This window comes from Marmota marmota, unplaced genomic scaffold (assembly GCF_001458135.2).
Source record: "Marmota marmota marmota unplaced genomic scaffold, marMar, whole genome shotgun sequence".
NCBI classification, from domain to species: domain Eukaryota; kingdom Metazoa; phylum Chordata; class Mammalia; order Rodentia; family Sciuridae; genus Marmota; species Marmota marmota.
In genome coordinates this window covers 7,062,478-7,087,293 of record NW_026000171.1, presented here as the reverse complement: position 1 = coordinate 7,087,293, position 24,816 = coordinate 7,062,478, and the positions used below count along the sequence as shown (strand labels likewise).

General features: G+C 35.8%; 1 protein-coding gene across 19 annotated transcripts in view; it reads left to right on the top strand.

Moving 5' to 3' along the window:
* Window positions 1-24,816, top strand: part of Erc1 (ELKS/RAB6-interacting/CAST family member 1) — a 1,605,700-nt gene that overhangs the window by 1,484,233 nt on the left and 96,651 nt on the right. For all 19 annotated transcript variants that reach the window (XM_048787497.1, XM_048787503.1, XM_048787498.1 and 16 more), the window contains one exon: window positions 3,227-3,371. In XM_048787497.1, coding sequence (XP_048643454.1) covers window positions 3,227-3,371 — 145 coding nt within the window. The remainder of the gene's footprint in view (window positions 1-3,226; window positions 3,372-24,816) is intronic.

The following is a 24,816-nucleotide window of genomic DNA, read 5'->3' as shown; positions in this document are numbered from 1 at the left end:
GACACAGGGTATTCTGAGGTATGGGGAAAGGTGATTGGAGATAAGGAAAGGTGGTCTCTGCTTGCATAATCAAACATCTTAGTTCTTCATAGGACGTATGTTTAGAAAATGACTGTATTACCATTCCCTGAAGGGGGAATTTGGGGCCCTCTGATGTCATAAGGTCACACATTGAACACTTGCCCAGACCTAAGTGAAGAGTCAGTGATTTCGACTGGTTTGAGGTATCCTAGAAAACAACATAGGTAACTATCACCATCATAACCCATATATTAGATGTGTTATTTATAGCAAAGCTAACAGGAGTCTATTTCTTGGTTGTGTGACCTCTAAAATTGAAATAAAAGTAAGTTAACTAAAAACAAGCGAAGCTACAAGGTTTATTCAGGTTTTCCCTTGGTTTCAGTGGTATTCATTTCAGATTTACCAAAATTATAACCAAGAAAACAATTTTAATCAATTCCATCCTTTTCCAAAAATAAAAGGAAAGCCTAAAAGAGATATTGACATTATCCAAAATTGATATGACATGTACAGCACATAATCAAAACACTTTATTCTCTTAACTGTGAGTTGCCTTTCTTAGACATATACAATTGTAGAAATCCATATCAACAATACAGTTTTCAAATGAAAAGAGTATGATCATGTACTAGGGAATTTTTAGAGGATGAGAATTCATGGGTATAGTGAGGAAAAGTTTGACTCTGTGCAGTATACAGCATAATTATCATTCTCAGTAGAAAATAAATAGCATCAATGACATAATAAAATCTTTATTTGAATTATATTATAGAAACAGTTTCATCTTATTAGAAAATCATTGTTCCAGGGGCTTGGACTCCTGTGGTAGGTACATCCTTTACAATTTTGAAATTTGAAATGTAAATAATCACCTGTTATATCATATTATATATCATATTCTTGGAAATTTGACATTTGCCCCAGAGATTAACTGTACCGTACTATATACTAGCTAGCCAAGCATATCATATGAAAGAATTTAGAATTTAATAAAGATGCTTCAACAATATACAATAAATTCTAATATTTCATATTATGATACTTTCCTTAAACACAAAGTAGTAACTCAAATGCTATCACTTTCATATTTGGCATTTATTAAAAGTGTTGATTACTCAACCTAGATATCTAGATTTAGATAGAATGAAATTTTTCATTCATCTTTTGCTGTTTGCCTGCTACTAAGTGTGTGATTCTGACTCCTAGTGCAAAGAAATGCAGCGCCCTTTTTGAGAAAGCACTCTTTTCATTTCAACTTTGTCAGTCTTTGAGCTTCCCAAAAGGGAACAGATGACAGCAAGTAACAGGAAACTGCATAGTTAGACCATCTTGAACTCCTTCACCTTTATGCTTATTTCACCACTTAACATATTTTTTTCAAGTGGCCATTGGCTATATTTAGACTGTCATTATCCCTTTGGTGTTGACTGGAGCCTCCTGGTTTAAGCCATCTGCCTTTCTTAGAATTACATAGTGTGGGGACAGTGGAAAGTGATACTGGGGTCCATGAGGATCTTTCTTTCCAACAGCAAATACTAGTTAAACAAATCTTCATTTCCATGATGTAAGCTCATCTATATCCTGCATTTGTTAGTATTGCTTATTCAGAGTTCTGTACATCAACCCATCCAGTATAAAGAATATCCCTTAGAATATTCAAATGATGGTCTTCCAGTTTGTGGCTTAACTAAAACTCTTCCATATGACTGCTATTGAAGTTCAATTATCTTAACAAAAGACAGAAGCAGAGTTAAGCTTGGGCAGTACATTCTCAGATTCAGCATTTCCTCCGGTCAAAGGCTCAGGCCACTTATATAGTTCTTGTAAATCAAATCTGTCTTTTTACATAAAAGATGAACTACTGAAGAATGCATTTTGGACTGTGAGACTAAATTGTTCACCAACTTTATTCTGATTATTTCGTAAGTTTCTTATATCCACCTCACTACTAAATCTACTCCTTTTCCTTCTGGACATGAACCACAAGTAGTTAGCCAAACCACAAGGAATCTGTGAAGTTTAAATTACTGTTTCAAAGTGTGTGGATCATTGCCAATAAAGTCACAACTCTAAACTTATTGCATTAATGAGATAAAAAGAATTACCAATCTCCAGAATGCCCCAAGAATATAGGCTGTGTTTCTAAATTCACTTTACTAAGGTTAACAATTTGTTATATATTCTGTACATGAAAATGTTTTCAATGTCAAAGTTAATGTCTTAGTTTTCCTGGAAGCTACACATACTTATCAAATAAATGGGTTAAGGTTACATGGATGAAACAGAGGAGACAGGACTACTCTTACTAAACAAAAAAAAGTCACTAACTTTATTTTTCAAGTTTAAACATAGTTATATCTAGAAACTCTTTTTTTCTTTTTTAATGAAATACTAAGTTGTTATTATTTTTTAAAATATTTTTTAGTTATAGATGGATGCAATATCTTTGTTTATTCATTTTTATGTGGTGCTGAGGATCAAACCCAGGGCCTCACATGTACAAGGCAAGTGCTCTGCCATTGAGCCACAACCCCAGCTCCCTAAGTTATTATTAAGCTGGCAATTTAGCTCAGTGATAGAACACTTGTCTAGCATATGCCAGGCCCTGGGTGTGATTCTCCAGCACAAAAGGAAAACTATGTATGTAGTTTTTCCAAAGATTAAACATTTTAAAATTTTTGATTTTTATGATGAGAGTATTTAACCTGGATCCACGCTGTTAAATTTTTAAATGTACAAAACAGTATGTTGTTAACTACAAGAAAAATGTTGTACAGCAGGTCTCTGAGAATTGTGATCCTGCAAAATTGAGAAATTATGCCTTGATTCACAATTCTCTATTTCTCCCTTCCTTTAGTCCCTGGTAATCTCTATGGTACATTCTAGGATTCCATGAGTTTGACAATTATAGATAACCTCATGTAAGTGAAATCATGCAATGTTTTTCCTTCTATGACTGGCTTATTTCATTTAATATTATGTAAGAATCCTTGAATTAATATAGCAATATAACAAGATGAAAACATTTAGAATCAGAAAAACCTGAATGGGGTTTCCTGCTGTACCATATACCCAAGTGTGAACTTGGGCAAGCTGCATGAACTCTCCAAGCCTTGGTTTTATCATACATAAAATGGGGGTTGATAACTTCAAAGAATTGTTACAAGGGTTAAATGAAAATGGCATTTTCTTTCTTTTTCAGGCAAGAAGCTCTTCTGGCTGCCATTAGTGAAAAAGATGCCAATATAGCTCTTTTAGAACTTTCGTCCTCTAAGAAAAAGACCCAAGAGGAAGTGGCTGCACTTAAACGTGAGAAGGATCGCCTGGTACAGCAGCTCAAACAGCAGGTATTAGTAATGTCAGGGGCCCAGGGAGGGGACCAGGAGACCAGCTTTCACACCATTTTCTCCACATTTGTCTTACCAGTGTGTACTTTAGGGTCTTGTGTTTCATATTAGACATCTGACAATGGCATTCACTTAATTTTCATAATTAGAGATTTCGACTTTCACAAGAGTATTATTGGTAATAGGGCTGGTTTAGAAGATGTCATAAGTCTTCCATGAGAACATTTCTTAATTTTATACCATGGCTGGTAGAAATTAGTGAAATTCTACCCATTTGAATTTCTTATATCCAACTATGTTCTTATTACAAAGGCATTTAACTATATTTTTATTAAGAGATTTCTTGTTATTCAGGGTTGAATAGTGTTTGAAGGTATGAATAGAGTTTTGCCCTTTCCTTTCCAACCTTAAAACCCTCCAAAATTTAATACTTACTATATTTCATAGACCCATACACTTCATATGGTTAAAATGGTAATGTTGGGTATATTTTATCACAGTTATAAAATGGGGGAAAGATTGTCCTTTTGAAAATAACGAGAAAGCTGAGTTTTCAAATCTAGTTCCCTGCTTTAACTTTAATATCTTCACTGACTAGTCCTGTACAATTTGCAGTATCAACAATCCTATACATTTTGGCTTCTTAAATATACTCTTCTGAGTAATTGGACTGGGAAAGAACTTTTAAAATAAACAATGTCTTCTTTTCTATATAGAGAGATCAGTCAGCAATTGGTAGTACCTTGGCATAATACTTAATGTTTAAATTCATAAGTATTTGTACAATAAAGGTATTTTTGTAGATAAATATTAGAACTGCTTATTAAAAAGAGTTTATATTTGTCAGGCGCTGTGGCGCATGCCTGTAATCCCAGCAGCTCAGGAGGTTGAGGCAGGATGATTGCAAGTTCAAAGCCAGCCTCAGCAAAAGGGAGGTGCCAAGCAAGTCAGTAAGATCCTATCTCTAAATAAAATATAAACTAGGGCTTGAGATGTGGCTCAGTGGTCAATTGCCGCTGTGTTCAGTGCCTGGTACCCTCCCCCAAAAAAATTTATTTATGTAGCTGATTTGGCTGAGGAAAATACCAAAATATATCCCTTCTCTACAGGAGAAATAATAGACCAGCAGAAAAGTAATCCATTGCTCATTTACAAGAGAAAGAAAACTTTTCCAGTGTCCTATAATAATGTTTAGCAAGATGAGAATGTCATCATCTCATATTTTTAATGCTTATTAAGTAAAATAGGAAGAATGTGTTATTACTACTAATAATATTTCTTCTTATTATTATTATAATTATTACTGACATCTGTCTAGTAGTTGAAAACTGAAAATTGGCTGTCCAAAGCTGATTAATATGAAAATACTATGGTTTAAGAAAGAAGTTCACTTGATTTTGAGTATATAAACTTAACAATATCATACTACTTAACTTTTTTAAGCCTGAATTATATAAGCACATAATCTGAGTAGTGTTGGTCCTTCACGCTAGCATGTCAAATAGAATAGAATGCCTAGAAGATCAGAACATTGTATCTCATTCACAGGGGACTTCTGATTACTTGTCTCTCCTGTTTTTGGAGATGAAAATTAGGGGCTGGGGCTGGGGCTGGGGCTCAGTGGTGGAGCACTTGCCTAGCATGTGTAAGACACTAGGTTTGATTCTCAGCACCACATATAAATAAATGGATAAAATAAAGGTCAGTCAACATCTAAAATTTTTTTAATTAAGGAAATTAATCTATGATTTTAACATAGAAAGGAGTAAAGATTCCCACAGGCTGGAGATGTGACTCCGGGGAAGAGAGCCTGCCTAGCATGCAGAAATCCCTAACTTTGATCCCTAGCATAGCAAAAAGAAAAAAAAAAATGCAGTGTCTTTTTCTAACTATATGCCCTGAATGTTTTATAGTTCTTAGGATTTCTTCCTATGGTCATTTTATCTCTCAAAAATGGGATGCTATGAGCGAGAAGGAAGGAGTCATGCCAAAGGCATTTAATTCTTTAAAGACATTTAGTTCTTTAATTCTTCTAAGTGTGTGTACTAACTTATGGACAAAGGAGAGGCCTTTTGGAAAGAGGATATGGCATCAATGTTGTTTTAATTTAAAGCTTCTAGTCCTTGAATTGCTGGAATGTGCCACAATCTAAAGACTATTTCCTAACAGAGAAGCAGTCAGCATTGACCAGGCTTCCAGTAAATAGAGCTGCCACTGCCCTAAGAAGTTCTGGCATTCATGAGTGATTCCTATCCTCAGAAAGAGGTGAAGCAATAGGGACATACAGATTTGGGGGTCATCCCTAATGTATTCCCAATTTACTCACACCCAGGGTGACTTATCTCCTTGACTCATTCATGGCAAAGCAATACTTAGAGAGCCTGCATCAGAGGAAAGGGCCAGGGCTGATGAAAAAAAATAAAAACTGAAAGTTGTCTAATAAATTCCAGATGTGATGTGGTGGGTGCCAACCAATGTGTTCAGACTGTAAGTCATGAAGAAGCCCTCTCTGTGATTGTCAGGCACCCACTCTAGATTTCATATAAACTCATATAGAACCCTGCAAAGCATTAATACAGTCTGTTTAGCCACAGCACAGTGATTGTCACAATATGGCCTTTCTCTCAGTCTTGTATTCTTTCTTCTTGTTATTACTGGGGATTGAACCTTGAGGTGCTTTACCACTGAGCCACATCAACATCCCTTTTCATTTTTTAGTTTGAGGCAGGGTCTCACTAAGTTGCTTAGGGTCTTGCTAAGTTGCTGAGGCTAGCCTTGAACTCTCAATTCTCCTGCTTCTACCTCTCAAGTTGCTGGGATTGCAGGTGTGCACCACCATGCCTAACTGTGTTCTTTTAACCTCCAAATACTCCATTGCAAAAATGGAGCATGCTGAATTTGATTATAAATTTATGTCTACTAGTTAATTTAGTTTTTCCTTGTGTTTCTGTAATAGTAATTATCTTTTTTATTTTAGATTAAAGGACTCTCTTTCCTGTAAGGCCAGACTAGTGGTGATAGAGTCCCATAGCTTTTGCTTATCTGGAAAGGACTTCATTTCACCCTCTCTTTCTTCTTTATTTATCCTTTCCTAAGGATAGCTTTACTGGGTATAATATTCTGGGATGAGACTTTTTTTTTTTTTCCTTTCAGCACTATGAATATATTAGACCCTTCTCTCCTGAACTGCAAGGTTTCTGCTGAGAAATATGCTAGTAACCTAACATGGATTCACTTTTAAGTGATCTCTTTCTTCTTGCTGTTTTTAGAATTGTCTTTGACCTTTCTATGGGGGGAATGCTTTGCGGGTTACCAGAGTTGAACCCAGAGGTATTTATAACCACTGAACCACATCTCCAGCCCTTTTTATTTCTTTATTTTTGAGACAGGGTCTCACTAAGTTGCTTAGGGCCTCATTAAATTACTGAAGCTGGCCTTGAATTTGTGATCTTCCTACCTCAGCCTCCCAAGCCACTGGGACTATAGGCACATGTCACCACGCCCAGCTATTATTAAATAGGCCTTTTATTTGCCTTTCTCCATCTCTTCTTCCTCTGGACCACCTGTACTGTGATTATTTATCTGCATAATGGTGTTTCATAGATCCCAAAGCCTTTCTTCATTCTTTCGTTTTTCTTTTTCCTTCAAACTGGATTATTTTAAAACATCTCATCTTTAAGTTCAGAAATTCTTTTGCCTATTCTAGTTTGCTACTGAAGTTGTCAGTTATATTTTTCATTTTATTCATTGAAGTTTTCAGCTCTAAGTTTTCTGTTATATCAAAACTATTATTTTTTTAAAAGTAATAGGTTCTTCTAAATAACATCACATAAAAATGTTTTAGACTTTAACATTTTGTTCTCAAACATGAATTTCTCAGATTCATGGTTTATTAGGAAAATTATTATTAGCATTAATTAAATTTCTGAATCTTCAACTCTTCTATACTCCTCCAAGTCCTGAAATATTCTCATTAATGAGCTATTAAAATAACTACCAGGAAATGTGATAACAGAGATACATTAAGAATTCAGTCAAGTTTTTTTTTTTTTTACTCTTTATAAAATCATGATGGCAATACATTGTTATATACACATATTAACTCTTGGTTATCTATAATGTTGAACATTTATATTTCCTCTTTGTTGTGTTTACAAAATTGTGTTATCATTTTCTAATAAGATCCTGTAATCAGAATCAGTTATTCATAGTATAGTTCTATTTCACAGATGGTAAAATTGAGTTACCAATTAGCTATCAGCATAAATCAATTCTGAGTATCAGAGCTTTGTAAGAAGAAAAGATCTACACTTTTGCAGTAGCCTACACAGCCATATCAACATTTCTAATTGGAACTCTGGATCTATTTAATTCTAAACTCAACCTTCTTAATACTTACCCTGCTTTCCTTAATCTGCTTTTCCGAATAGGCCCTATCTCCTAAATTCCCATCACCTCCTAATAACCCAGTGAAGTATAAATCCTTCAGTGGATTAATCCACTCATGAGACAAGAGCCCTCATGATCTAGTCACCTTCCGAAGGCCACACTTCTGAACACTTTTGCTTTAGGGATCAATCCTTCAACACATGAACTTAAGAGAACACTAAGGATCCAAATCCAAACCATAATATCTGGTCTGATAAAGAAGCTATACTTCTTTGTTCATAAAACAGAACAAAACAATTTTTTTCATTATTGATTTTGCATATATCACTTGCTCAGTCTGCCTCATTTTAAAAACTCTGAACTGATTATAATTTGTCCATGTTTCATCTATTCTGGACAATTGTAAGTCTCCAGTGTGCTCAGTAAACTCACTATGAATGGATTTTTTCATTAGACCTAATGGTTCATAAATAATGGTTCCCTACATATTGAAAAACCCTGAATGAGTTGCTGTGTGTTTATGCTTCTTTCCCCCAAATTCAGAAAGAATATTACCCCTATTCTATTCCTGTTAGGGAAATTTGAAGATTAATTATTTGATATCTTCGGAGAGAACCGATATCCTCTTGAGAAGAATAATATCTGATGTATATGCTACAGAAACATGTCTGTCACTTGGGTGTCGGGTTTTTAGCCCCCCATTCCCTCCTGACCTGTGGGAGAGATTTGGGGAGCACACTCCGACCAGGACAGGCCAAGAAATGTAAAGGTCGACTGGCCACCCACACCCAGCCCTCCCTCCTGGAGGACGATCAGACAAGAGAGAGAGAACTGTCAAAGCAGGATCTCCTTTAATGAGAAAACATACACAGCTAATATAATGTACAGGAGCCAATCAGAGTAAAGGTCAGCAGGGTGGGGAGAATTTACATCTACACCCATCCTACAAGCAGTAATGGGAAACATGAGCTGTCCTTGAGGGCAGAAGGGTTCTGAGCCTATCCTAGAGGTGGTCCCCTTCTTCATCACAACCCAGGGCAATGCCCTCTGGCTAATCGCTAGGTGCTCTCTTAGCCACATGTGGCCCCAGGACTGGGAAGCTGGTAGCAGCCAGCAAGTTAAGTTTCCTCTTTTCTGATGCAACATGCCCCACGTTACATTATGCCCTACACTTGGGGAAGCTGGCTGATTGTCAAGTAGATACTAATGCCAAGACTTATCACCTACATGTAGTTTGTTGAGCAGCATCTGCCCCTAGTCTCTTTTGTTTTCACTTTACTGTTCCAAGCTGAGTATCACCTCTCTGTCCACAGTCTTTTTCCAGTTGTTCTAGTTCTACTTCCATGAGATTATACTCAGTTGACACTGGGGATGATTCCATTTGCTGCAATCAAGCATTTTCATATATTTTGTTAATTCTGTATTGTTTCACGTGTATGTTATTTGCTTAACCCTCACAGAAACCACTTTATTTCCCCAGTTTCTAAGTTCTTGATGGAAAGGGGATATTTGGCTGTTGCCCTAATAGATACAATAAGAAAAATGTGTGAATCAAGTGAATAATATTTAAGTGATTATCTTTTATTAAGTTGTATCTGCTTTATAGTGGACTGATTTTAGTCTCTGAAGGAGCTACACAGAACACACACACTACCTTGTATGCTATATTTTATGCTTATTTATTGCTTTATCAAGTAAAGCTAAGTGCTCTGATAGTCACTGATTAGGGCAAGGAAGCCCTATACTTTGATTTGGCACTTCCTCCAGTCTAGTAGACACCCTAAAAAATAATCACTTATCTGAAAACTCACATTTGTACCTTCTTTCAGTCTTTCCCATAAGTTTGTGAGAATGCGATTACCATACCAACAGTTTTCAATATTCTATGCATATATGCCACTCAAACAATTTGTTCTGTAATGTAGACTCACACTCTTTTGATTCCTTTATTTGGGAATATTTTATTCCCTTGTAGTTCATGGGTAAAATGTGTCTAGAAGTTATTAACCTTCTTTTTCTTCTTCTTCTTTTTTTTTTTTTTTTTTTTTTTTTTTTTTACTTTTTTACTATTTTCTCACATATTACAGAGCTGGCCTTTGGCTCAGTAGATATGTATCAGGTTATCTTTCCCTCCTCATGGCATTGGTGGCTACTTATCTCTCTTAGTAGCATGGTCTGCTAAGTATGATGTTGTAATTGAAAAGATACTCTATCATAACTACTCAAAGCACTTGGAACTTACCAAATAAATCATCCTTTGGAGTAAAATTTCTCATCCTTGTCTATTATTACAAAGGAGAATTTTTTTTGAAAGTTCATTGAATTCCCTTTGTTTGAAAATGAGAATTATAACAACCCAGCAAAATATTGTCATTTGTTTCCAAATTCCAGTTTTAAATCACAACTTATATGAAAGAAAAAGCAATTTGAATATTGATTCTTCCCTAAGCCAACCCCAAATTCTTTTACTTGTTTGAAATGAGTCCTCCTTTACCTATCTTGAAGTTTCAAGTAAAGAATGTAAATCTGTTTTATATATGAATAATGTGATTTTTTTCTTACTAAGTTTTGAGATGAACTTGCTTAACATTTAGAACAAAAGTATGGGTTCGATACATTAAAGAGAGAGAGGGAGAGAAAAGCTTTGATTTAGTTTTCAAATTCTTAGACACAGGCCCTGATCCACCTATTGGAACAACTTTCAGGGCAACCAATTTGGAGCACAACAAATCATTGGATTCTTACCTGTCAAATCTATTATTGGCTCATGGTAGTACATATAAATTGTTTCTTTTCTTTTTTTTTTTTTTTTAAATATTTATTTATTTTTTTAGTTATCGGCAGACACAACATCTTTGTTGGTATGTGGTGCTGAGGATCGAACCCGGGCCGCACGCATGCCAGACGAGCGCGCTACCACTTGAGCCACATCCCCAGCCCCCATAAATTGTTTCTTAACAAAGCTAAAATAGTGTGAGGACATACTAATTGTCTACTAAAGTGAACCACGTTTGATGAAAGTTACCATTTTGGATTTATCATTCTCTTTTTCTATGAAGAAAGAAATCATTGTATGAAAAATTCTTGTAGCTAGCGAAGAAAGTATTTCCAGGGGGCTACTTATTTAAAGTCTTTTCATTATGAATGAATTCTTGAGGGAAGTTTCTTTCCAACAAGAATAAGGAGACTTAGCCTTTAAGACTATCTATGTAATTTATAATCTCGAGTTGCCATAATTTTGTATTGTTTTAGAAATGACAAGAAAAAAAAAATTTCTGTACTTTCTATCCACAGTTGATTGACTCCACAGATGAGGAACCCATGGATATGGAGGAACAACTGTTTTTTGTTTTTTTTTTTTTTAATGGTGTCCACAGATTTTTTTTTTTATCTTATCAGTACTCCTTACCCAATTTAGTATGACCTCTGTTTACACTGTATTAGGTATTTTTAGTAATCTAGAGACGATTTAAAGTGTACAATACAGTGCAGGTAGATATATGCAATGCTACACCATTTATATAAGGGACTTGAGTATCCTCAGATTCTGGTGTCTTGTGGGGGGATTCTGGAAATGACTATATATATCACAAAGAGCAATTATTTTCAATCTAAATATGTACTAACTTAGGGAATATATTATGTGGCATTTTCATCTAATTTTTCACTTTCAATATGATGCTATAATACAACACATAAGAGGTTTTTAAATATATGTATATATATATACACATATATAATTTAGATTCTGATTTTATCTGTAAATTTTCATAAACACATAAAAGAACCAAGGTAAATGGTCTTCAGGATGACTATAGTTAGTATATTTTCTCTCACATTTTACTGTAAACAATGAGAAGAAATCAAGCCACACCTTTAGTGTTCTGGGTAAAATTTTCAGATCATTCAGTTCATTAGATAATATTTCCTATATTCCATATACTGCAGGTGATGATAGTGCTAAAAGTTCTGGTAATACATATTCTCAAAAACATATACTTCACTTCTGTTTCAGATCTTTTGACAAGCTGGGGCTGTAGCTCAGTGGCAGAGCACTTTCCTACCGTGTGTGAAGCACTGAGTTTGATCCTTAGCACCACATAAAAATAAACGAACAAAAAAATAAAGTCATGCTGTCCACCTATAACTTCAAAACAATAATAATAATAAAATTTCAATCTATTGTCAGCCTCCAAAAGCTCATGCTTCTACCTAACAGTCTATTCACAGCAATATTGGATTTTCCCTAACACTCTACTCAGGTCTTCCCAGGTCTTCACTCCTACATTTTAAGTTTTGTTACAGAACTATCTCATTCCTAGTTGCCAATATATATTAGTTATCTATTACTACAAAAAAAATTACCCTCAGGGGCTGGGCATGTAGCTCAGTGGTAGAACGCTTGCCTAGCACTTTTGAGCACTGGGTTTGATTCTCAGCATCTCATATAAATAAATAAATAAAATATAAAAGGTCTACTGACAACTAAAAAACATATTTTTTTAATTACCCTCAATTTAGTAGCTTAAGAAAATTAATTATTTGGAGCTGAGGTTGTGGCTCAGTGGTAGAGCACTTGTCTTAGCACGCGTGAGGCCCTGGGTTCGATCCTCAGCACCACACAAAAATAAATAAAGGTATTATGTCCAACTAAAACTAAAAATATTTATTTAAAAAAAAAGAAATAATTATTTATTGTCTCATACTGTTTTTGAGGATCAAGATTGGGGAGCATGTTAGCAGGTAGTTCTGATTTAGGGTCCCTTCTATGTTTGCAGTCAGGCTGTCAGCCAGGCCTGCAGCCACCTGAAGGTTTGAATAGGGCTAGAGGATCTATTCCAGATTTTTTCATGTGACTCTTAGCTTTTCAGCATATGGTTCTTCCATAGAGTTGGTTAGAACACAATAGCTGGCTTTTCCCTAAGCAAGTGACCCACAAGAGGAAAAGGGAGCAACTAAGATGAAATACCCAGTGTCTTTTATAATCTAACCTCAAAAATAGCATACCATTGGGCTGGGACGGGGGCTCAGCAGTAGTGCACTTGCCTGGCATGTGTGAGGCACTGGGTTCGATTCTCAGCATCGCATATAAATAAATAAAATAAAGGTCTATCAACAACTAAAAAATTAAAACAAAATAGCACACCATCACTTCTGCTTTATTCCGTTGATCATGTAAACAACACTTGCACAGTATGGGAGGGAACAACACAATGGTGTGAATAACTGGAGAATGAGATCCTTGGAGGCCATTTTGAAGGCTGGCTACCACAGCAAATGAATGAACAAACTCATGCAATGAAATGCTACTCAGCAGGAAATAGAAATGAACTACACATACACACAATATAGATAAATCTCAAAAACACACTGATCAAAAGAAGACAGAAAAGTACATACTAACTATATGATTCCACATTTGTCTTGAACTCTAGAAAAGACTATTTTAATCTGGTGTAAGAAAGCAGATCATACAATAAAGAAAAAGTTGTTTCATTTTCTCTCTCCCCTTAGCTCACTGAAGGGACCTGCAGTGAGAAAGGGACAAGTGCTCTTTCTCTCCCCCTTTTTCTTCCTCCTGTGGGTATTGTTTGAGTCCTCTGACACTGCTTCACTAGCCAAAATTGACCCTGTTGGCATGAAGCAGCAGCCAAAAGACACAAACCTGGCTACTTTGTTATGTAACTTGATCCACAGGAGACTCTTTGAATCTTTACATGCCAAATGGCAAGATTCTGTAGGCCGCCTCACACTTCTCTGTCCATCCTTTCATCTGTCTCCAGTTCTCTTTTTTTCCTTCTCAGGCATACACAAGGCATATCAATAAGTATGATGCCTAAGTAGATACCAAATGAAAAAATGAGATTAAAAAGTCTCTCCTTTTCTTATACTTATGCCCAATATTTAGGGAGGTTCTCTTCCAGCCCCTCTTTTTTGGCTTGGGCAATCTTGTGAATGAACAGATAACTCCCCATGTGAGGAATCCTTCACCAGTGTTAGCACATATCTGTCTTGTGTACAAAGGCATATGCTGAGCTACTGGACTGGTAACAGTAGTGCTTGTTTTGCCGCTTCTTACTAAGCTGTCTTTGTCATGTATGGGTTGCATAGCTCTTACTTGTCATCATCTTTGAGTCCTGGTCACCAGTTCTGGGACAATTGGACAAACCCACTCATGCTAGTAAAATTAGTTGAAAATTGGAGAGAGAACAATAAAATTATTTTACATTCTATAAAAAGAGAACAACAGTAAAGCTGCAACGTTGTAAATAAAGGAAAATTAAACATCATGTATTAAAGTAGCTGGAAGGAAACAGAAACTATTGGTGGAAAGTAAAATGTTTGGACATTCATCCACCTCACTAAGCTGTTTAAATTCTTATTCATATTGAGACCAGCCCCAAAAGCATTCATGCATCCATTGTTATATATAAATCTATACATTTGTACGGAGAATTGAACTCAGGGGCACTGGGCCAGTGAGCCACATCTCTAGCCCTATTTTGCATTTTTTATTAGAGACAGTGTCTTAGTAAATTGCTTAGCACCTCATTTTTGCTGATGATCCTCCTGCCTCAGCCTCCCAAGCCGCTGGGATTACAGGCTTGCACTACCATTCCTGGCTAGCGCAGGTGCTTTTGGCATGACTGACAGACATTCCTCAAAGAGCACATTGAGCCGGCACAGTTGCGCACTCCTGTAATCCCCAGCAGTTTGGGAGGCTTAGGCAGGAGGATTACAAATTCAAAGCCAGTCTCAACAAAGCCAAGGCACTAAGCAACTCAGTGAGACCTTGTTTCTAAATAAAATACAAAATAGGGCTGAGGATGTGGCTCAGTGACCAAGTGCCCCTGAGTTCAATCCTTGGTACAAAAAAAAAAAAAGAACACATTAATGCTAGGCACTGATAGTTTCCCTTTTATGTTGCACTTGGCAGCTCCAGCTTCATCCTGTATTTGCTGTATACACAAGTATCAACCTCTTCTATGCAACATCAGCTGGATGGAAACCATTATATTATTATCATAGAAAGTGAAAACCTTCTGTTTAGTTAGGATATACAGTATTCAGAAGTTGATAGCAAATTGTGATTTAGTCTATGTTTAATGATTCAATAGCTCTTACTGACTTGGTCAAATAAAAATGTTAATGTTAAAATTATTCTCTCTTCAGTTCTAAGTTTTTGTATGTTAAGTATTTAGTATGAATAATTCTTCCTCTAAGCCACAACCAAGTAATTTTATCTAGATTGTTCTTGCTAATGATGTCCAGATTTACTTGAAACAAAATAGTGGCAAAGCATTTTCCATTCACTGTCCTCACTTCTGGAATTGCCTTCTGCTTCCTCAGCCTAATCTATACTTTAATCTTTGCTTCAAGACTGATCTTTGGGGCTGGGGATGTGGCTCAAGAGGTAGCGCGCTTGCCTGGCATGCGTGCTACCCGGGTTCGATCCTCAGCACCACATACAAACAAAAATGTTGTGTCCGCCAAAAACTAAAAAAATAAATATTAAAAAAAAATTCTCTCTCTCTCTCTCTCTCTCTCTCTCTCTCTCTCTCTGTTTCTTAAAAAAAAAAAAAAGTTTTATCTTTGTAGTTTGGAATTTCCTAGCAATTAAATCAATATTTTTTTTTTCTTTCTTTACTTTTCTTGTATAGCATTGGGGATCAAAACCCAGGGCCTCACACATACTAGGCAAGCCTTTTACCTCTGAACTACCTGCAGCCCTCACTATTTTTTCTTTTCACTAGCAAAACCATTCTGTGCTTTCTTCATTCATGTATTCATACTCCCTTTGGCATAAGTTGAAGAAAATGAAAAGTGATAAAGAAGGAGGTTGCAGAGAGAAAGAAAGAGAAACTAACTGTTCCACTCATTGTCCTACAATTTATCTACTCTTTATTATAAGCCAAGACATTTTCTTTTTATTTCTTCAAATGTAAGAATTCCCATTCTGTAACTGTTACTTCTTTTCTTATTTGTATGAAACAGCATGGTACTATAGAAATAACACTAAACTGAGTGCCATGAGACATGGGCTGTGTAGCTCCCACTCTGTTGATAAATAAGTGTGTAACTTTGAGCAGTAATAACACCATCAGCTAATATACAGACAGCACTTCATAATTTACAAAGTACTATTACATGCAAAGTACCTTATAGCGCCTGCCCCTAGCACTATATGGGCCAGGCAGATATCATTAATAAAAGTGAGTGAAGTGGTGTGAGGCAGTAGGAGAAAGAAAACTGATAAACTAGGGGCCACATGCTATGTCTACAGAGGCAGCCTCTTTAGTTCCAGCTTGTTGTGACCATAAACAATGTAAACTCTGTTATCTAAGCCTCCATTTTTCCCCAGAGAATCTAGCTTTGTATTTAAATCTCTTGATTTTTTTGTTGCTAGCTAATTTGGTTTTTATTTTTTTATAAATCAGGCTACAAGCTACCTAATTTGCCTATTAAGGCTGTAACTTCCTCATCTACATTATTGGGTGGATAGATCAAATGAATGTTAAAGTCTAAAAAATTCCCCCCACACACACATTTCGATAAATCAACACATCTACCTATAGCTATATTATCTGCTAATTGCTGGTATTAGGAATAGTTTAAAAAGAAGTAGTCACAAAGCATAAGAAAGACATGTATAAGGATTGGTTAAATCTATCAAAATGTGCTTATTTTATGAAAGTATTGTTACTTTCATTACAAAATATTGCATTTTGAGATTGAGAACATTTTTGATTACTCACTATCTCCTTGAAGCCTTTTTTGAACTCTGTAAAGAAATAGATTTTTTTTTGATGAATTCTGCTTAATTGCAGGTAAGTGAAATCCAGAGGTTGGGAAATGTGGGGAAACCTGGATCCATCCCAGTCTCTTTTCATCCATCTGTTTTTTTGTTTTGTTTTGTTTTGGGGTTTTTTGTCATCAATTCCAGATGTAGGAAATTCTTCACTACAATTTGATAAGGCTCTTTCTACCCTTCTTGTCTAGCATCAAATCTAACTCATCCTTCCTATTGTCAGACTGCTGCCTTTTATGATGCCACAGGGAATTAATTTATAAATCTTGTGAGTTCCCTGATCCCTCTTGAATTTGTCTCAATGCAAATAAATCAACCTAGATTTCCTGCCCATATGCTAGTGCCTTTCTATCCCCGTTTCTTGTGTGTCTGTCAGGTGGCATGATTTATAGCTGCCTTTTCTATGCTCGCTGACCTTGGTCTGAGGATCTAATTAAGCATAAGTACAAGTGGACAGATTGGCTGGAGGGGGGATTCCCCACCACCACCACCCCATACACACACCACTATCAAACTTCCCTTGGTGAGACTCAGACCAATATTTTCCACAGAACCTATTGTTTACTGCCTCTTTTTATCTCTTTTAACCTAATGCAGATTCTTATTAAAAGTGAATAAGTAATTAAATGATATTTGCATTCAAAGACAAAAGGAATGGTGTTTAATAAAGTAGAACTTGAGCTGTCACAGAGGAATGCCCTTTTCAGAAGCCATAGTAAACACATGACCAAATCAAGTCATCTATGTTACTGCATGACTTTCTAGAAAACAGTATATTCATGCCATTAATCATCTTGAAGATAATAATACCTAGAATTTATTTAGCTGAGCTCTATTTTGAGTGCCTTTTGTGAATTAATTCATTTAATCCTCACTACAACCTTATATATCCTTATTGTATAGCTGAGATGCTAAAAGGTAAAGTAAATGCCCTAAGTCACTCTTAGCAAGTGACTGAGGTAAGAGACAACAACAGATTATATCATTCCAGAGCTGATAACCCTAATCACTACTCCAAAATATTTTACCATCATTATGTGATTTGGGTAAGAGATTTCAGTACCTTCAGCCATATTAGTAACCCCATAATACTCTCTTGTAATAAATGTACTTTTATCTACCCTTGTCTTAAGTTATAGTAAAAATATACATTAGCAAAGTGTTGCTCTCAATTCCTAAAAATTGATTCAGAATCTTCACAGGTAAAAATATCTTTTGCATTCTATATCAAAAGATATCTTCTCATTTCAACAATTATCTTAGAAATTGTTGACTGGACTCAATGAATAGCTGTAGGTCAGGCAGGAGGGTGAAATCATAGACTGATTTTTAAGAAGCTGAGATTTGAAAACTCATTACTAGAACCTAAATTACCATCACATAATTGTTATTTAAATATTATGACTGTCATATTTACATATACAGATAAACATATCTGGCCCCAAAACACTGCACAATGTTTACTATAGCTTTTGACCAGCAACATTTTTTTTTGAAATTTCAAGAATCAGTTAATTTGCATTTAAAAAATATTTTTATTGTTGATTAATTTTTTTAAATTTATTTGTATGTGATGCTGAGAATCAAACCCAGAGCCTCACATATTCTAGGCAAGCTCTCTGCCATTGAGCAACAATCCCAGCCCTTTAATTTGCATTCTTAAGGACAGCTCCAGATGGACATTTAGCTCAATAGTATAGCTTTTGCTTGGCACACTCGAGGTCCTGAGTTCAGTACCCAGCACTGCAAAAATAAAATAAAATAAAATCCTAAGTCTTCAAGAGGAGCTTATTTACATGAGAGATTGGGAAGCTGTTGTTGAAAAGCATTACTGTTAAAGAATGAATATCTATTATGCCTAAGGTTCAAGGGGTTTTTTTTTTCTTCCTGTATTTCAAAGTTTTATAAAATAAAATAATTTATATAAATAAGTAAATAAATCACTGAGCTTTAATACTAAAACAGTGTTTGTGGTATAATTGGTTTTCAAGATAGAGAATACTTTAAATAAAGTTTGAGGTATTGTCAGTATTTTTCCTGAACAGGTTATTCTGAATTGGGTGTGATGTGTTTTCTAGACTTGTATAAAATTACAACTTATTGATGGTCAAATCTAAAATTATGGCTTCTCTTAAAATAACTTTTGAACATGTTCATTCTGAGCCTACCTAGCTTTTAACTGATTCATCAAAAATATACAAAAAGATTAAGAGGATATTACTATGTTTAAATATGCATACGCTTTTCACAAGCCTCCCCAAATTGCAGACCTGAAAACAATACTAAACTGTGAGTATGAAGACCAACCTTATAAAAAGCACATAGAAGGGGCTGGGGATGTGGCTCAAGCAGTAGCGCGCTCGCCTGGCATGCATGCCGCCAGGGTTCGATCCTCAGCACCACATACAAACAAAGATGTTATGTCCGCTGAAAAACTAAAAAATAAATATTTAAAAATTCTCTCTCTCTCACCCTCCCTCCCTTAAAAAAAAGAATACAGGGTGGAGAGAACAACCAATTCTGCTCCTCTGCCCAAGGTGAGTAGATCCTCAAAGAAGGACCTGGACCAATGAGGGGCAAGAGGGTACTGTGAGGGGATACCTGGAATGTGGAGGTTGGTGGGAGTTGGTGGGCTTCAGGACTCATTTGAGGAAACTAGGCTAGGGTGAATAGGGGTAGCTGAGGGTTTGTGCAGTCTCAGGATGCCACAACATGAGGGGAACAGAGGAGAGGCACAGGAGAGGGCTGGCCAAAATGGCCTAAAACAAGGTTTAAGGACCAGGACCTCATGAAGAGAAGCCAGGGGCTGAAGCAAGAAGCTGGNAAAAAAAACACACACACACACACATAGAAGCCTAGTAGATTTTTCATTGGATCTCAATTTGAATCCAGGGGAAGGACATAGTAGCATCATATCCCTGTAGTCTGCAATGTTCAGCACTTCTTAATTTCAATCTCTGCCAAAGGGAAGATTCTTATAATCAAGTTATTGTTATTTAACAGTTTGCTCAGTTGTCTGCCTTATTATTTAGAAACAACGACCAGGAAGAGCTTCATGCTGTAGGCAATCAGTTTTCACGACTGGTTCTAGTCAGCTGATTGACAACTACAACTCTGTATTTAAACATCAAGACAGTGGCCACAGCAATATTTCCTAAGCCTGGATCATACTCCTAATTGGAGTCAGAGCTGTGTTCTAATGTCTGTGCACTGAAATGACTATTTCTCTCAATAGATGATAGGAAAGACAGCTAAATTATATATTTTAACATTTAAGACTAACTGGTTCTCTTATGTTCTAATTTAACATCTTTTCATTATTATAATATTATAATTCTAGGAAGAAAAAACATGAACCATAATTAAAGGAAATGATCCTCCTTGTTTAAAGATCATTTCCTCTATTGCTTAAAACTTCTTTTATAAGCCTTTTAAAAATTTTTAAAAGCCTTTTATAAGCCTTTTAAAAATTTTTAAATTTTAAAAAATTGGGGGGCTGGGGGTTTGGCTCAGTGGTAGAGTGCTCATCTAGCATGCGTGAGGCACTGTGTTCAATCCTCAGCACCATATAAAATTAAATAAAATAAAGGTATTGTGTCTACCAAAACACTGCACAATGTTTCTCAAGGAAACGCAGAATCCTCATCCAAGGGGCAGTTTGTTACCAGCACCTCAGGAGCAAGCCCTCATGCTCTCTCTTCAGACACCTTCCCTGCCAGAGCATCTACTCTCCTGAATTAAAATAGTATTATCTAATTTTATCTTAAAATCAAGACATTAGGATTTTTATGCCAACAGAGCCACCAGGGCCGCAGAGGCAGAGGCAGGTCAGCCACCACAGGCAAGAAGGTAAAGCCGAGTCACCATGGACTATTCTCAGGCCTTGAAACCTGTGGAATTTGCTTGCTGGTTTTCGTACTTGCTTAGGACTGATTACCCCTTTTTTCCTTCCAATTTTTCCCTTTTGCATTTAGAATGTCTTATCAGAATCTTATTCTACCCTTGTATTTGTAGAAGCTGATAAGTTGTTTTCTAGTTTCATACATCCACTGAAGATGAGATTTGCTTCAGGATTGATGGCACCAGAATCTCCCTTAGACCCAATTCAGATGATTTAGATGTTGAAATCTGGGAGTTTTTTAAATATTTTTTAGATGAGATTTAGAGTTGATGTTGTAATGGGCTGACTTTGAGGGATGTTTGAATGGGATGAATGGATTTTATGTATTGGAGAAAAATGAATTTGGTTGGACTAAAAGGCTGACTCTAGTAGTTCGAATTATGACCTATTAAAACCTAAGTCAGTATCCAAATATCTAGAACCTGTGAATGTGACTTTATGTGGAAAAGGGAGTCTTTACAAGTGGAATTAAATTTATGTTCTTAAGATGAGATTTTTTGGATTACCCAGTTGAGCCCTAAACACAATAAAAAGTTCTTATGAGTGACAGAAGGGAAGATAGATAAGGTAATATGAAAACACAGGCAGAGATTGGAATGATGTGACTATGAGCCAGGGAATGCCCACAGCCTCCAGAAACTGAAGGTGGCAAGAAAGGATTCTCTACCCTAGAGTCTGCACAGAGAATGTGGCCCTTCCAATACCTTACTTTTGGACTTAGGACCTTGAAATATGTGAGAGAATAAATTTATCTTGTTTTAAGCCACCAGGTTACAGCTATAATACACAAATACATGGATATAGGTGATATAGCTTCTCGAGTCCTTCATATTAACAGATGAACTCCTATATCTTCAGGTTTCTGAAATATGTATGATTAGAAAAGGTTGGAAAAGTATATTTTTAATACCTATATTCTGATTTTATCATTATAATAAAACATATTTATTGTATTTATTCTGGAAAGGGGCAAAAATTCAATTTAACAGTTTTTGGGTTTATGACAAGCATTTTTCTACATATAAGAACACAAATATGAATGTGAAAGGCTTTCTTTTCCCTTGAGTATATAAGCTTTCCCCTTTATTTAAAAGAGAGATTGCTAAGTAAATTATTTCTATGAAATAATTACCATTTGTTGTTGTATGCAGAGAAGCCATTCTTAAGACAGCTTTGGGGCAGAGAAGGTCAAATAATACATTCTAAGAAAGGAGAATGCTAACGACTAATAAGAGTTAGCTTCCTGAGAAAGCCAGAAAAAAAAAACATTTTTAGGCAAAGGAATTAATATGACCAGGGGTGCCAAGGCATGGGGCATCATGAGATCAGAGCACTAGGAGAGATCCATTATTACCAAGTATTTGCTGCTCACAGGAAGAGACCTGGGCTAGAAAAAGACAAGATTAGGGATGCTCAAGTTAGCTTGAGCCTGTAGGTAATGACAAGTCATGGAGAAGTTTATAAACTTACTGATGTTTTCAGAGTTTTTCAGGTTTTTTTAATGAATAAATTTGGCAGTTAATAGAGGAAAGTATAGGGAGCCTAAAGAGGGTGGTGATAAGATTAAAAACAAAGACTGTTTAAGAGTCTATTCTAATTTTTCAAACATGAAATGATAAGGACAAGAATACAGGGCTATTTTTTTTTTCAAACACCACCTAATCACAGTGACTTAACATAGTTAATGTTTGTTACTCAAGTATGCAAACTCCAATGTATGTCTTGCTGACTCTGAGAGGCAGTTGCCCTCCATGCAGCAATTCAGTGGTACAGCTCTGCTGAAACTTTGATAACATAACTCTTTCAGAATGAAGGCTCATTGGTCACTGTAGCAAAGGACTAAAGAGCTGGAGGGTCCATTGTTTTTCTTTTTGCTTGAGCCTTAAGGTCATGTATATCCACAGAGGCATGGGATATTAGCCACAGTCAGATATCTGGTTTGGTTAAGTGGAGGTGGTCATACTAATTGACATGAGTAACCTCAAAGAAAGACCATCTATGAAAGAGAATATATGCTTATTTTTAGTAGAAGTCAATTAGTCATATCTATGGTTTATACTCAGGTAGATTGTCAATAAGGCAATTAGCTAGAGAATTAGGATGCTACAGATAAAGTGAGAGCTAGAAACAATATAGTTAATATAGTATGTTTCAGAAGTGCTAATTAAAACTATGAAATAGAATAGCATACTCAAGTTGTATTTACTTTGAACTGTTTTTTGACTTACATTTCATTATTAAAACATGCTATTCTTTTCTATCTTTTTTTGTTCTTTTTAGATAAATATGACAGTAGAGTGTATTTTGCCATATTATATATACATGGAGTATAACTTACTCTAGTTAGGATCCTATTCCTGTGGTTGTTCATGATGTGGAGTTTCACTGCTGGTATATTCATATATAAACATAGGAAAGTTATGTCCAATTCATTGTACTGTCTTCTTTTTAACCTCATGGAATATAATTCAATGAGCATATACCCTCTTTACAACCTGTTGTTACTAATTTCAGAAATTGCTTTATTGGGTACAAATTACTAGAAATTTTTATGGGATTCTGAGGCTTTTAAGATCTATTGTCACAAATTTTATATATATAAATATTTATGGCACTCTATGTCATATGTGATTATAATGTTAAGGACCCTAAGGTGGTTTTGGTGTTTTGCCATATAGCTTACAAAATTCTGTTTCTGGAAATAAGAATGATATAAGGTATAAATGCTATACTTATACTTCCGAAGAGGTAAAATAATGTAACTTTTAAAAATTCCTTAGGAAATAATCTGTCCATATCCTGTTGATTTTTTCTTTTTCTTTTTTGGTCTGTTTCCCTCAAAAGCATCTTAAATTTTCTGCCCTTTCTGCACTGGATCTCTTAGCAAAAAAAATAAAAAGTGTGTGTGTGTGTGTGTGTGTGTGTGTGTGTGTGTGTGTGTGTGATGCCTTTTGTAAGGGAAAAAAGGCACTTGGGTAGGTTTATCTCTTCATTTTAAGTGCTACATTTATTTTATTTCATGAACAGATCTTTATACATTAAGGTATTATACTTCGCCAGGCATCATCACACCTGCCTGTAATCCCAACAATTTGGGAGGCTGAAGTACGAGGATTACAAATTCAAGGCCAACCTCAGTAATTTAGCAAGCAACTTAGCAAGAACCTGTCTCAAATTTAAAAAGTTAAAAAGTCTGGGGTATAGCTCAGTGGTAAAACACCCTAGGTTCCATCCCCAGTACCACATAGTAGCAGTAGTAGTAGTAGTGGTAATAATAAATGTTTTAAATAAAATAAATTATATTTCAAAATACTAGTAGACATTTGGTTTTAAATTTTGTTTTCTTTGGTAAATTATTTCTTTCTAATCATAACTGTAAACATTGGTTTAGATGAATCAGCATATCTGATATTTTTTCTATATAATTAGACCTGATCATTAGCCAGTAAATTTCTATTTCTAGGACAGTATAATCCTATGAGAGTATGATATAAATTAAGATTTTTTCCTATTTTTATGCCTAAGATGGTATGATGTCAGTTAAGAATTCTTTTTAAATCTTATACAGTAACAGTTCATTGTATTGAATAATAAATCAATAAGATTAAAAATAATAGTTTAATTTTTCAAATTGGTGAAAGTAAAAAATACTAAATTGATGAACTTCTAAGTTGATAAAAGTAGCATTTATTATTATTATTGATATAATGGGAAGGAGCAACATGTGGGACAAAAAAGGAATTTTTCTAAATTTAAAAACAAGGGGAAAAGTCCGGAGTACCTACTCAAACATGCTCAAGATGGTAAAGTGTTTCTGGGGGTATCATCAGTTCTCTTAGAGGTAGGAGGAAGTTTAATCACCACCAAAATAAAACTGTGGTCAGCCATGAGTTGGAGGAGATTAAATGGACATAGTTGTGGTTTTACTGTGCTCATGTTGCTACAAGAACTGGAATTGGACAAGCCTCCTGCCCTAGAAGTTTCTTGGTAGCTGCTAATTTGAGTTGAGGTGGTCTTCAGACACACCCCACCCTCCACTTCCCAGTGCTACCCTGTCCCAGGAGGAGGGAGGAAATGAATGAAGGCTTGAGGACAGGCTTGATTAGGGAGAGAACAGTTATGTAGACAGGTCTTTCAGAGCAGGTTTTGGTTTCTTCTGACCCAGCAGCAGTTCAGCTGTGTGATAGCTAATCAGCTGCTTCCCCCTTCCCCAGCCCTAGTGACAAGATGAACATTTTAGGGGCTGGGGATGTGGCTCAAGCTGTAGCGCGCTTGCCTGGCATGCGTGCGGCCCAGGTTCGATCCTCAGCGCCACATACAAAAAAAGATGTTGTGTCCGCCGAAAA